At 43.7% G+C, this 14,761-nt stretch overlaps 1 protein-coding gene and 1 pseudogene across 1 annotated transcript; one reads left to right on the forward strand and one right to left on the reverse strand.

Annotated features, from left to right (window-relative positions):
• Positions 1 to 398: 398 nt before the first annotated feature.
• GJD4 (gap junction protein delta 4) lies at positions 399 to 5,538 on the reverse strand. Its single transcript, XM_032349293.1, has 2 exons — positions 3,863 to 5,538; positions 399 to 1,971 (listed from the first exon to the last, which is right to left on the reverse strand). Exons 1-2 carry the CDS (start codon positions 3,924 to 3,926, stop codon positions 896 to 898), a joined length of 1,140 nt encoding a protein of 379 aa, XP_032205184.1. The 5' UTR covers positions 3,927 to 5,538; the 3' UTR covers positions 399 to 895.
• A 248-nt stretch (positions 5,539 to 5,786) lies between these two features.
• Positions 5,787 to 6,500, forward strand: LOC116593621 (annotated as a pseudogene).
• The last annotated feature ends 8,261 nt before the right edge of the window (positions 6,501 to 14,761 follow it).

Raw genomic sequence — 14,761 nt, forward strand, 5'->3', positions numbered from 1 at the left:
TCTCCAACAAACTTAGCTGTCTGGCTGTCTAAAGGACACAGAAGAAGCCCAGACTGGAATACATGTAACAACTCTACGTCCCCTCACCAACGGCGCAAATGCCTCATCTAGGTCAAGTAGAGTTCAATTAAAAATTAAAAATAAAGCAAACAAAAATGTGCTCCCTCACGTCAGTAAGGACCAGCCACTTAGCAAACACACAGGAACATCAAGCACCTGGGAATCCGGCGGTCCTGGGCACCTTATACTCACAAGCAAAACCCAACTAAGGGGCCTCCTCCCAAATACCCCATTGTTTAGGAGGCATATTTTCCATATTTCTCATTTCTCCTATAACAACGGGAGGTATGATACTACAATTCCATCACAATTAATTTTATTAAAGGCATGGGGAGAAGTTAAACTAGTATCTCTTTATTGATAACATGCATATCAGATGCCTCTTTTATCCAAACAGAAAAACAAAAATAATACTTCATAATAACTCACCGGAAAACATGAAAACATTAATGAGCTCTATTAATGGAAGACAACACACTTAAATTAAGCACATACTATGGTTCAAAAAAAATAAATAAATAAAGCACAGAGCGTGGCATCATCCATCCCCTAACACTCTCCAATTAATCATTTTAGCTTCCAGTCACATTGTCAAAAGCACAATGTGAAGTGCTTTTGTCAAGAGAAATTGTCATCTAAATCAATCTGTGTCTCGAGGAAGTTAGTGTCCCACGACGTCCATGGGTCCCATGTCTGCTCGCCTTTCTGCCTGCGGATGTTCTCCCGGAACCTAGAGGATTAGCTTTCACACAGGCTAAAGCGAGTCTGCATCCTCGTGGGCCACGTGTCTGTTTGGACAGGACAGGGCACCCCGGGGCTGCCTGGCACTCCCTCTTCAGACCCACTCAGACTTTCTGGATCTGGAGTTGGCGAGCCCGTCGGGGGGCGGTAGCTGACCGGATGGATAGCGCCGGCCCAACCGGCTCCGAGACACTAAGAGATGCTCCTCTGACCTTGTGGGACCCTCGACCCTGGGGTCCTGAGAGGCCTCCGCCTGTGCCCTACTCCCAGGCTCTTTGCAAGCCGTGGCCAGCTTCTCGCTGGCAGAGGACAGCACCTCGCTCTCATCTTCATCCGGAAGCCCCATCCGCCCCGACACAGCGGACTTCCCACTGGGGCTGTCGGCACCCTCCGCTCCAGTCCACAGGCCGGGGTGGATGGGCGCCCTGTCCTCCACCCACGCACCACTGCCGGCCTTTGGATCTGACCTAGCGCCCAGGCTCCGGGACAGCGGGCGGCCGGCGGTGTGGCCCAGGGGATCCTTGGCGGGGGCCCTGCCCCTACTCGTCCTCCCACGAACGCTGCAGATGAGGTCAGCCACACTGAGCAACAGGGACAGCGCACTGACCGCCCACATGAAAAGCATCATAATGGACTTCTCCGTGGGCCGGGAGACATAACAGTCCACCACGCTGGTGCAGGGAGCGTGGGTGCAAGAGAATCTCTTGGGAACCAAGAATCCAAAGAGGAGGTAATGCGAGGCACCAAAAGCTGCCTCGGTCAGCACCCGAAGGAAGAGGTGGACGATGTAGCTGGAGGAGAAATCCGGCACTGTCAGGTGGGAGGGCGCCCTGCAGGGCGGAGGGGAGTGCCTGTCCCCAGGGCTCTGGTCACAGGGCTCAGGGCGGGTGGGACCGCCATCTGGCGCACAGAGTCCACGGGTGGCGAGCACGGCACCTCTGTGGAGCACGTAGACACTGAAAATGGCAGAAGGGAGGAGGACAGACACACTCTGGATCAGCCAGAACCGCAGCTGGGACACCGGGGAGAAGATGTCGTAGCAAACATTGGCGCATCCCGGCTGCAGAGTGTTACACACAAACCTCTCCTGCTCATCCTGGTAGACGGGGGAGCCTGCCAAGATGATCACCACCATCCTCAGCAGTACCATGAAGATAAGCCAGATCTTCCCTAGAAAGGAGGAAGCAGGAAGGCACCATCACCAGCATACAAACATATTCCCTTCCAACAACAGTTTTGAAGTATTTACAGGGGTAAGATTGGAGAACTGAGAAGTCAATAAGCATGTATTTTAATCCTGGCAATGGCGGGGGCGGGGGGGGGGGGGGGGGGGGGTGTGTGCTAGTTAACTCATCTGTCAAGTATTTCCAGAGGCTGTGCAATGTGTCAGACACTGTGCGGAACTAGTTGTTTGTAAAATACTTTGAGGCTGACAGGTTTTAAAGAAGTATTAGAGTCAAAGATGTTTGATCTGAGTCTACTAGTTCAGACTTTTGGTCCAGACTTTCCTGGACTGAAAGTTCTAGAAAGAAAGTTGAGCTAAGCAAATTAATGATGTAAATAAGATCTTACTCTCTGCAGATAATAAGCTTTCTAAAGAATGTTAGCACATTTGTGTAACCGTGTGTAGCAAATACAAGCTACTAATTATAGTTCAGTCATCTTTATTTTGGTCCAGAAGATCTTTATTTAATTGTTACTTTATGGTCCTTGAAATCAGATTTCCTTAACGACATTCAACTTTTCAGATTTTTCAGTGATTCAGAATTTATTTTCCTCTATTACAGTTATTATGAAATAATGATGTTCCTCTTTCTTCAATTTATCTAATTTATGAATAAATTAGATTAACCTAGGAAGTCAAAATAACATCAAAGTCCTATTTTCATGTTACAGGTTAACTCTTTTGGAACATGGCCAAGGCTCAGTTAAAATAATCTGTAAATATTTTGTAACACGATACAGAAAACATCACCTGACAGCAGAAAAAACCCTATCATAAATAAAGGCAGTTAAGCTCAAAGAATAGCATTATGTGATCAAGTCATTGACTCAAATTTGTAAGACCAAGTTGATTTTGTTTAAATTCTACAAAATAGGGGCACCTGGGTGGCTCAGTGGGTTAAGCCTCTGCCTTCGGCCCAGGTCATGATCTTAGGGTCCTGGGATCGAGCCCCAAATCAGAGAGCCTGCTTCCCTTCCTCTCTATCTCTGCCTGCCTCTCTGCCTACTTATGATCTCTGTCTGTCAAATAAATAAATAAGATCTTTAATAAATAAATAAATAAATAAATTCTACAAAATGATGAGTAAGAAAAATTTCAGCCACATCATAGGCATATTGTAATCCTTTTCTCAAGGTTTTTTTTTTTATGTTTTATTGTATTATTTTGATAGACCAAGATAGTAAGAGAGCACAAGCAGGGGGAGCGGAAGGCAGAAGGAGAAGCAGACTCTCCGTTGGGCAGGGAGCCTGATGTGAAGCTCAATCCTAGGATCCCAGGAGCTCAATCCTAGAACCCCAGGGATTGTGACCAGAGCTCAACCGACTGAGCCACACAGGTGCCCCTTCTCAAGTCTTTTTTCTAAGATATCCATACTTCTCTAAAAATTTGACACATCTGCCTCAAACTCAGAAATATTTATTACTTTCTTTTTAAAAAATAAACTAAAATTTGGATTTGGCTGAAACTGCACAAGAGAAATGACTAATCCTTGCAAGTTAAGGTTCAAGGAAAAAGATGCACAAAAAGGAAGTGTAATCAAGGCATTGATTTCTCATTAATTTTTACTACATTGTTCCTTCTCCTGATCAGGTAGTCAGAGAAAAGTTACTCAAAGATACTCCTTCCACTTGCTTCAGTCTTTGGGCTCAGCACCCAAGTATCAGTGAGAAAGCCCCCAGGAGAGAACACACACATCCAAGACTTCCTTAAATGGTGGCGGGACTGGGGAGTCATAAAGCTTGAGTACACAGCTCCCTTTCATCCAGCAACAAACAGGCCAGGCAAAGTGATGAAAACAAAAATACAAGAGCTTTGGAGCTGTTTCCTTACACTCACCCACAATGGTCATGTTGCAGTTTACGGTGATAAGAAGGAATCCCAGCAGATCCAGACGTTCCATCTTTCCCGAGTGTTGCAGACCCAAGGCTGCTGGAGACGTCGGAAGGCTGTATTATTCTCCAAGAAGGTGGCAAATCTTTGCAGGAATAAATGTATCTTCTCTACGAAAGACTTAAAGGTGAGAGCTGCAGATATAAATGGAAAGCTTCGAGCTCAGGAATGGGAGGTCAGTTTTCTGTCTCTGAGCTGAGACGGCCCTGAGCTGTTTGCCTTTGAGGCAAAGCATTCTTGACAACTGCAGTGACCAGAAGACAGCAAGAGTCCTCTCTCATTGTAGGCTATTCTTACCCTCTTGAGACATTCCAGGCCTGTGGCAGTGCTCACATGTCTTTACCAGGAGAGCCAGATGCTTCAGGATATAATAGAAGTGACTACATTTAACCCAAGAAAGAAAAAGTTCTGTCAACTAGCCAAGGACTCTTCTCTACTAAAAAGATGTTTCCTCCTTGCAAATATTTCCACAACCACTTCACTTATTGAAAAAGAACTGCAATGTTCATGTTTTGTCTTCTCTATGAAGCATAGACTTCCTGTATCATGGACGAAAGCATAAATCTGCATCTTAGACATGTGTCCCAACTTTAGGCTGTGCCTCCGTTATTCCCTCGCTATTTCCTGTCTAGGTGAATGACAAGAGCTTCCCTGGGGAAGTCACCGAATCTCTCCACATATTCTTACCTTGCATGAGGGAGAATCATGCTGTTCCAGTCCGGGCTTGTGAGAGGCAAACACAAAATGATGATGTTAAGAGTTCCTGGCATGGAATGAGTGTGTAACAACTCAAATCAGTGGAATTTCGATCCCTAACTGGTCCCCCAGACCTTCATAGATTGCATCTTCCTTTTGTATCTCTCAGCCCCATCTAGCCCAGGGCTGCTCCCATTGAATCAGTTTAATAAATGTCCATTAAATTTGTAATAAAGTATCACTGCCTGGCCCTGCTGACATCAATCACAGTTGCATCAAAATCCTCTCGTGGCTGTCACCTTTATATCTAGGAAGAACCCATCCTGCAAGGCTGGGGATCTATCATCAGGGTGGAAATTGTGAACTTTAAAAGGAATGATTTCAATTTTCCATGAAAGCTATTCTTTTATTCCCATCTTTTCTTCATTTCTGATCTATTCTTGACTTTAGTAATATCCCTAAAAAGATTCCCAGAAGAGGAGTACAACAAAGGTCCTTTCATCTTTATTCACATGACACGTTTCCATCCACAGAAAACATTTTGACCCCCTTGAAAGGCACAGTAGTTTTGCTATATTTTAGTCAAATGCTTCAACATGAACAATGAAATTTAGAGAAACTGTGGTTAAGTAAAAAAATATTGAAATAGCCATATGGTTCAAGTATAAAATAAGGGAAAATATCTTTCCTTATTAATAGACTGTTCATGATACTGGCTTAAAATTTGAAATTTCAGGAAAGTGATTTCTGAATTTTGCTGTGTGATTATAAATAGTCCATTCTGAACATGGAATAAAAGGGAATTTTGCGACCTAGAGTAAATTGCTACACCTTTTCATGCCTCAGTTTTCTCATCAGTAAAGTAGAAAAAATGTGTCTTCTGCATACACAGAGTGGCTGTGATATGAAAATGAGATTTAGACATGAAAATGATTTTAAAATATAATGGATTACATGTGCATCTCAGGGTCTACTCCTCTGGGCTCCCATTCTTGGTCTATCCCTTTGCTCCCACAGCATCTTCTGAACCAGTAATGCTGCCTGTTCTCTCTTCACCTTAATCTATTCTGCTCTTGCTTCTCTAAGTCCATACCATCTCCATTCCTTGTCTTTTTTCCTACTAAAGGGTATTTTTGCTCTGCCTGGAGATTTAAATCCCAGTAGCTGCAAGAAGATGTGGACAAAAGAGAAGGAGGATATGGCTGGAGCATCAAACATATGGCTCTCTATACAATTAGCCCAGTCCCCCATCCCAGCCTCCATGGCCTCCCAGACCTGGCACCCATGGCCTGTGTGGGTGCTGGTGGACATGGATGTCATGCTGGCCAACTTCAAGGCCAGCCTCCTGTGGGGCTTCTCCTACAGCCTCCTAGGGGAGCCACAGGTGGCACTGGAAATGCAACTTGGATTCCCTCAACCAAGAGCAGTACTGAGCCCTTTGGCTGGAGCCAGCAGACAAAGTGGCAAATGACTGAAACCCAAGGCTTTTTCCTAGACTTGGAGCCAATCTCTGAAGCCTTGGAAACCATGCAGGAGATGAACATGCTGGACACTGAAGCCTTCATCTGCAACAGCCCTCTGATAAAGTATGAATTGGATGAGAAGTACCACTGGGTGGAGAATCAGCTGGGGCCTCAGTCTGAGAGTGAGATATCCTGATGAGAGACAAGAGCATAGTCTTTGGGGACCTGATTGTTGGTAACAAAGACATCATTCAAAGCCAAGAGTGACACATGTCTAAGACCCCAGTCTGGGAGCACATCTTGTTCACCTGCTGCCATACCAGGATCTGGCCCTGCCCCCCCCCCCCACAAGGAGACAGTTGCTCTCCTGGAGTAACAGTTGGAGGCAGATCATAGACAGCAAGCAAGGGGACAGTGGAGGGTAGTTGAAGGAAAGAAAGAAAGGTTGACAGGCAACCCCAGAAGAGCTGAATGAGAGGGCAGTGTCATGGTGGTAGCTCGCAGCACCTGTGGAACAGGGAGACATAGTAACCTCCATTCTCACAAGCCAGCCACCTGGAACCTCACAAGGTGGCTGGCAAGGAAACATGGTGGGAAACTCACTGAGGAACATTTTTAATAAAACACTTGGGCTCAAAAAAAAAAAAAAAATCCCAGAATCAATAGGAAGGTTTCTATTTGTGTGGCTGTAGAGTGAAGAAAAGCTTTGGGGAGTGCTGTGTTCAATTCAATGGAAAAGAAATCTAGTGGGAGTCAGGGACATGAATATGACTGAACTGCACAAGATGGCTCCTGGGATTTGTCCACAAAAGAACTGAGGAAAAAGGAAAGAGAACATCAGAACCATATGCTACCCAGCTTTGGCTTACCTCCCTCCTGCTTAATGACATTGCAATTATTTAGGCCTGAGTTTTACTATCTATAAATTAGAGATGATACTTAGTTTTTAGAGTTGTTGAGAAGTAGTTAGTTTAAATGAGGTTCTAGCACATTATTTGGCCTGTAGGAGGCTCTCAATAAATAACTACAGTCATTTCTCATTATTCATGGTATTTGCATTGCATAAGTTGCCACAAAAACTGAATTAGAGATTGCTGGGGACTTCTAGGGGAAACACGGAATTGGTCTGGTCACAACATTTTAGTCAATCAATACATAACCTTGTTTTATGTGTGCTTCTGTTAAACATACCTTATTTAACATGTATGGTTTTTTTAAATTTTTTTTTTATTTTCAGCGTAGCAGTATTCTTTGTTTTTGCCCCACACCCAGTGCTCCATGCAATCCCTGCCCTCTCCAGCACCCACCACCTGGTTCCTCCAACCTCCCACCCCTGCCCCTTCAAAACCCTCAGATTGTTTTTCAGAGTCCATAGTCTTTCATGGTTCACCTCCCCTTCCAATTCCCCTCAACTCCCTTCTCCTCTCTAACTCCCCTTGTCCTCCAGGCTATTTGTTAAGCTCCACACATAAATGAAACCATATGATAATTGACTCTCTCTGCTTGACTTATTTCACTCAGCATAATCTCTTCCAGTCCCATCCATGTTGCTACAAAAGTTGGGTATTCGTCCTTTCTGATAGAGGCATTATACTCCATAGTGTGTATGGACCACATCTTCCTTAACCATTCGTCCATTGAAGGGCATCTTGGTTCTTTCCACAGTTTGGCGAATGTGGCCATTGCTGCTATAAACATTGGGGTACAGATGGCCCTTCTTTTCACTACATCTGTATTTTTGGGGTAAATACCCAGGAGTGCAATTGCAGGGTCATAGGGAAGTTCTATTTTTAATTTCTTGAAGAATCTCCACACTGTTCTCTAAAGAGGCTGCACCAACTTGCATTCCCACCAACAGTGGAAGAGGGTTCCCCTTTTTCCACATCCCCTCTGACACATGTTGTTTCCTGTCTTGCTAATTTTGGCCATTCTAACTGGTGTAAGGTGGTATCTCAATGTGGCTTTAATTTGAAACTGCCTGATGGCTAGTGATGATGAACATTTTTTCATGTGTCTGATAGCCATTTGTATGTCTTCATTGGAGAAGTGTCTGTTCATATCTTCTGCCCACGTTTTTATATGATTGTCTGTTTTGTGTGTGTTGAGTTTGTATGGAATCAGAAGAGACCCCGAATCGCTAAGGAAATGTTGAAAAACAAAAATAAAACTGGGGGCATCACATTACCTGATTTCAAGCTTTAATACAAAGCTGTGATCACCAGCATGGTACTGGCATAAAAACAGACACATATAGACCAGTGGAACAGAGTAGAGAGCCCAGATATGGACCCTCAACTCTATGAGCAAATAATCTTCGACAAAACAGGAAAAAATATACAGTGGAAAAAAGACAGTCTCTTCAATAAATGGTGCTGGGAAAACTGGACAGCTATATGTAGAAGAATGAAACTCGACCATTCTCTTCCACCGTACACAAAGATAAACTCAAAATGGATAAAAGACCTCAACGTAAGACAGGAATCCATCAGAACCCTAGAGTAGAATATAGGCAGTAACCTCTTCGATATCAGCCCCAGCAACTTCTTTCAAGATATGTCTCCAAAAGCAAAGGAAACAAAAGCGAAGATGAACTTTTGGGACTTCAAGTTCAAAATCTTCTGCATAGCAAAGGAAACAGTCAAAAAAACAAAGAGGCAACCCATGGAATGGGAGACGATATTTGCAAATGACAGTACAGACAAAAGGTTGATATCCAGGATCTATAAAGAACTCCTCAAACTTAACATGTATGTTTTCTATATATGTCTCATTAACACTGACCTCACAGCCTATAGTGCTGTAACTCATGCCTGAATGAAACTCAACACGTGTTTTCTCTGTGAGGCACATCACAGGCTTCTTGCTCTCGGGAACATTAGCATGTCAGCACTGTTTTGGGGGGTACTTTAAACAGCACAATCACCAACAAAAAACACAAAAGTCTGAGGGGCACCTGGGTGGCTCAGTTAGTTGAGCATCTGCCTTTGGGTCAGGTCATGATCTCAGGATCCTAGGATCCAGCTGCATGCCAGGCTCCCTGCTCAGCTGGAAGCCTGCTTCTCCCTCTCCCTCTGTCTGCTGCTCCCCCTGCCTGTGCTCACTGGCTGTCAAATAAATAAACAAGCATGTATATATTTTATATAACATATACATAAAATATATATACTTTTTATATAATATATTAAATATATATTATATATAATATGTATATTATATTTTTAAAATATATGTTTTTTTAAAAGGCACAAAAATTGGAAAAAAACAGCACTAAGAAGACCTACTCCCCCCCCCCCACCACCACCAAAGGCTTGTTTACAGTTCCTGAAAAGAGAAGGCAGCTCATCAACATGTTCCACCTCAGCTGGGAACGCCCAGGCTGATTGAAGAAGTCTGCAGTACTCTGTGCGCGTCCACAAATACCATGACAGCCCACAGGTAGAGATTCTGGGTTTACAAAAACAGCTAGCAGTTAGGCAAATTTGCAAATACAGAGCCCATGAATAATGAGGATTGACTAATAATAGGGACTTAACTAGAGGGAAGAGAAACGGAAGCTGATGAAGCGTGGATTCAGGGAGGGCGGAGTTATGATAGTGGAGGGAGGACTCAAGACAGACCCCACCCACTCCCAGTCCTACTTCAGTCAGAGCCCTTCCACGTCTCCCTTCATTATATTTATGTTTTGGCCAAGATCCCCCTTTAATAAAGGAATGTGCCTCTAAAAAGAGATGTTAGGAATGTGGATTTTGTGAAAATAAGGATGGAAGGCAGCCTAATATCAACGTTTAGATCACAAGTTCTGGAGCCTGATGAGCTAGTTGAATATTCTAGTTTCTTGACCATGTGACCTTGGGAAGTTACTTTCCTCAGTTTCCTCCCTGTAAAAGCACATTATCTAACCCCTACCCTGGAATGATCGTGAAGAACTGATGAGAGAATACGTGAAGCACAGAGAACAGCGTCCAGCCAATGATGTGTACTCAAACTATTCGTCCTTCATCTTATCACCCCAAGAATGAGGTGCAAGTGAAGGTGGGGGTCTTGCACTGGCTTCTTCTCCTGACGATGGGTGCCCCAGGACTCTGAGCAGCCAGCCCAGAACCCTGGCATGGCAGGAGGAGGCTCAAACTGACAAATGGTTACTAGGGAAATAGAATTCGTCTTCTGGAAGGCTTGGAAATGATGGCATCTGTTTTATTTTGCTGTGTGTGTGTGTGTGTGTGTGTGTGTGTGTGTGTGCGCGTGTGTATGTGTTTAAGGAATAGATAGATAAATATATAATTTGGGAAATGAAGGTTTTCATCATTTCAGGATTTAGATGACTTTTTCAGGACTGGATAGAAATCAGAGGTTCAGCACCAGCACAACAGACTAATTATGCCAGCAGACACATTTCATGTGCACACGTAAATCCAGTAACAATTTATGATAACCACTTACTCTTCTGGCAATATAAGCCTAGGTAATCTAGGGTGAACCAGCTTTATGCAGACCTTCTGCCACCCAAACCCACACACTTTCCCACACCAGACTTACAGCTAAAAATTAATGATCTAGGCTACAAGAGACCCCAAAGAAAAGGTACAAGGTGGGAATTTTCTTCCCTTGAGGAATTTTCTTTCCCTGTGGTCTAAGAGCTGTGGTCTAAGACTGTATCTTCAACTCCAGTTCAACTCAACTTCATGGCTTTTAGAAACCAAGGCAGATGTCTTCTTTCTACCAAGCTGACATTGACAGTGTCCCGTGGAATTTGTTTTTGTAGCACTTAGACTGATTCTTATAAGCAGAGAGCTATGACTTGTCTGGAAAAGGAGGAAAAATATTTCAGGTCAGATTTTATTTGTGAAGAAAGTGGAAGTCTCCATCATAAGCTTGCTTTATATTCACAGGTCTTTTGTTAGCCCTTTGAGGGCTGAGTGCTGTGGTTTAAATATTTGTGTCCCCCCAAAATTCATATGTTGAAATCCTAACCCCCAAGATGATAGTATTAGGAGCAGACATAGCAAAAAGAATGGCCTTCTCTGAGCCAGAAGCTTTCCCTAACTAGACACCAAATTTGCCAGCACCTTGATCTTGGACTTCAGCCTCCACAACTGTGAGAAAAAAATTTCTATTGTTATAAGCTACCTAGTCTATGGTATTATTTGTTACAGCTGCCCAAATGGACCAACACATTGTCATGTCAGCTGAAATCAAATCCCATAGATTTTCTCCCCCTCCAGGCAGGAAGGAGCATCCTGTCCTCATTACTGGTACTATCACTGCCCTTTGAACTTAGTGATGGCTTTCAAAACATTGTTGATAGTGTGATGAATACAGGTAAGTCAATAACTACTGAGCACCGACTTTGTCTAAGGCCTATCCTAGGCATTGAGGAAATGGCAGAGAATGAAACAGACAGACATTTCTGCCCTCTGACCTTGTTGAACTTACATTCAAGTGGAAAGAAAAAACAAAAAACCAAAATCAATATCTTTGGCAAAATGAATTATTAATTAGATGGTGATTAATGCTAAGGAGAAAAATAATGCAGAGAAGGAAGTAGAGGATGTCAAGTTTAGAGGCGTGACAGCCTCCTTAAGAGCCCATCTGAAAAGAGACTAAAGCCGGTAAAGGAGGGAACACATGGATATCCTGATCCACAAGACCTTCTGGATTGATTCCTATTCTTTCTACTCTTCATGGGCTTACACGATAGAGCACATTTTGAGAGTTTCTAAATGTCAAAAAACCCTTTATAGGGCATGCATATGGACCATATTACCTAGTGCAACCTCCCAGGAACATCATTTACCAGCTCAGTCACAGGTTGAAGCACTAGAGCCACCCTATAGAGCAGGGACCAAGCACAGAGTTGAACTGTTTCCCGTTGCCCACGCCATTTCCTCATATGGCCACCACAGGTGTCCAGCAGGGTCTGTACTCACGGCAGATAGGCCTATTCCTTTCACTGGTGGCATTGTGTGTGTGTTTTCAGGTAGAGTCAAATCAGTTAAAAATTATTCATCAAGGGCGCCTGGGTGGTTCAGTGGGTTAAGCCTCTGCCTTCGGCTCAGGTCATGATCTCAGGGTCCTGGGATCGAGCCCCGCATCGGGCTCTCTGCTCAGCAGGGAGCCTGCTTCCTCCTCTCTCTCTGCCTGCCTCTCTGCCTGCTTGTGATCTCTGTCTATCAAATAAATAAATAAAATCTTTTAAAAAAATTGATTCATCAAAGCAGTTGCTAGTAGACAAAAGAGAGAGATGGCAGACTTTAGGGTTAGTATGAATGGACGCAGTCCTGGTCCCATGCACTTACCAGCGTTTGGCCTTGAACAAATATCAACTTACCTGAGGAGGTTGTGTTATCTTCAAAAGGGAAATGATGATACCTATTTCAGGGAGTTGAGGATTCATTCATTTCAAATGTTTTGAGCACCCACTAAGAACTCAGCCAAGTTTTGAGAATGCGGTCAAGCAAAAGCTAAAGGGCTCTTGCCTGTGGCAGAAAGATAATTTTAAGGTACAACAAATGAGGAGTTCTCAGGAGGCTCAGTCAGTTAAGCATCTGCCTTTGGCTCAGGTCATGATCCCGGGGTCCTGGGATCAAGACCTGCATTGGGCTCCCTGCTCAGCGGGAAGGGTGCTTATCCCTATCTCTGTGCAGTTTTCCCTGCTTGTGCCCTCTCGCTCTCTCTCTGTCAAATAAATAAACTCTTAAAAAAAATAAAATTCAATAAGTGAGCACTTACAGTAAAGTGTGAGGGATAGAGCATAAGGAAAGTACGGGGTGCTGCTTTGTGGGAACATGTGAAGGAGCACATGCTCACGGGACCATTAGAGAGGAGTCTTTCTGGAAGAATCTAGTCTCATAGCATCTGAGGGCAAGTTAAGAGGCAGGCACCAAATTCCTTCCTGATTTCAAGATTTGCCTTTATTATTTTGGAAAAGGAAGTGGAAAGTTGAAAAATAAAAGTGATACTATTAGCAACCCTAAGTAAATATCTCATCAACTTCACAGATCTGAGGAGTCACTGATCAGATCCAAAGGGGCAAATCTTTGGCCGCAGCAAAAAACTAATTAGACTTAAGGTAGTCAACTCTGTGTTCAGTCTAGAAAGGAAAGGAAAAAATTACAATTGCATCATAAACAAAATGTCTCAGGACAAATTCTTCAGAAATAGTAAGATGATATTAGTCTCCCACATATTTCATTCAGTGGGAATTTTCAAACTCACATGTCTAACCAAACATGCTGCTCTTTTTCCTATGTTCTCTCTCTAGCTGAATGACACCAAGATGCACCACACCCAAGGCAAAATCGCAGCATTCAACTTGCTTTAAACACTTCTTTAAAAATTTTATTGCTTAATGTGCTTTAAGATCTGCGCATTGCCTCCAGGATGGTGTTAAGCAGAGCTCACCAAGCCCTGCGAGACCTGGCCTCTCATCTCCCCAGCTCAGCATTCTCCCCACCCAAAGACCTGAATTTCTTGCAGCTCCCCTGACCTGTGTGACCTCAGAGACCTGCCACAGCTGTTTCCTGCATATAGGGCACCTTACCTTCCCTGTAGCTGGCTTCCAGAGACTTCCTTCTCCTCCGCCCAAGACCAGGTTAGGTGTCCTCACTCGTGCTCACATGGCATCCTCTGCTTATTCCCGTGTCGTGCAACCCTGGGCAGTATCGATTGTGTATGGCCCCTGACCAGCCTCTCTGCCTCAGCACCTCAGTCCCCTCAAGATCACAGCTAGACTCCAGTTCTCCTCACTGTCCCACAATCTTCCTTTACACTCTTTGCTTCTCACCTGAGCATCGGTTCAACTTAGCAATCAAGGGTAGAAAGAATACAATAGACAAATACGGATTTGAATCTTAGACACATCACTTACTCTGGGTCTTATTTCCTCCACTGTAAAACAGGGATCATAATGGCACCTACCTCTTAGATTGTTAAGAGAATTAAACAAGATACAACATATATGTGCCTAGCACAGTGGAAACATTCAATAAATAGTAGCTAGAATTAAGGTCACTTTGTTTTGTATCTCCTACGTCTTTAACCTCATTCCTTTTTCTTTTTCTTTTTTTCTTTTTTTTCTTTTCCTTAATAAAGGGCTGGCCTTTTTATGGTGAACCAGCTAGAGGGGTTCTTTCTCTTTGCTCAATGAACAGGGCAGTCACAGCACACCAGCAGCACTTTGAACACTTCCTGACTCAGTTTTCCTTGGGGATTAGACATTTGTCATCAACGATTTTCCCCCAACTTTTCTATGTGGAAGGAAGGGAGGAAGACACTGGGTGACTGTGATGTTAAGTGAGCTCAGTGTTCGATAAATAAAGAATAAAGCAGTCCATGTCCCCTACCCCCCATTCTGTGTTTCTCTCTGCCTGTTCTCTACTATGAAATACTAGAAGGGGGAATGAAGGAATTTGATCTATTTTAAAACTCACAACTGTTAAATGCTAACGCTCTAAATATTCACAACCTCTTTGATTTGCAACGAATGATTAGCCTGTTTGTTACAAATGAAGGATATATTCAGAAGCCCTAGACAGTGGTGTCTCAAAGAGCAGGCGACAATTTGTCTCTGAGCCAATATCCTACCCGGCACACCAGCAATTTGAGAGACAGGGGATCTCCTCAGGCAGTCTTTTTAACTCAAGTTTTCTCTTAAGGAACAAAATGAAAAGAAGGTAGGGAGTACCCA

This window comes from Mustela erminea, chromosome 6 (genome assembly GCF_009829155.1).
Source record: "Mustela erminea isolate mMusErm1 chromosome 6, mMusErm1.Pri, whole genome shotgun sequence".
NCBI classification, from domain to species: domain Eukaryota; kingdom Metazoa; phylum Chordata; class Mammalia; order Carnivora; family Mustelidae; genus Mustela; species Mustela erminea.

Coding starts and splice junctions, on each gene's coding strand:
- GJD4 (XM_032349293.1), bottom strand. CDS start 3,926: ATGGAACGTCTGGATCTGCTGGGATTCCTTCTTATCACCGTAAACTGC. Junction 1,972..3,862: donor CTGCAACATGACCATTGTGG/GTGAGTGTAAGG, acceptor CCTCCTTTCTAG/GGAAGATCTGGCTTATCTTC.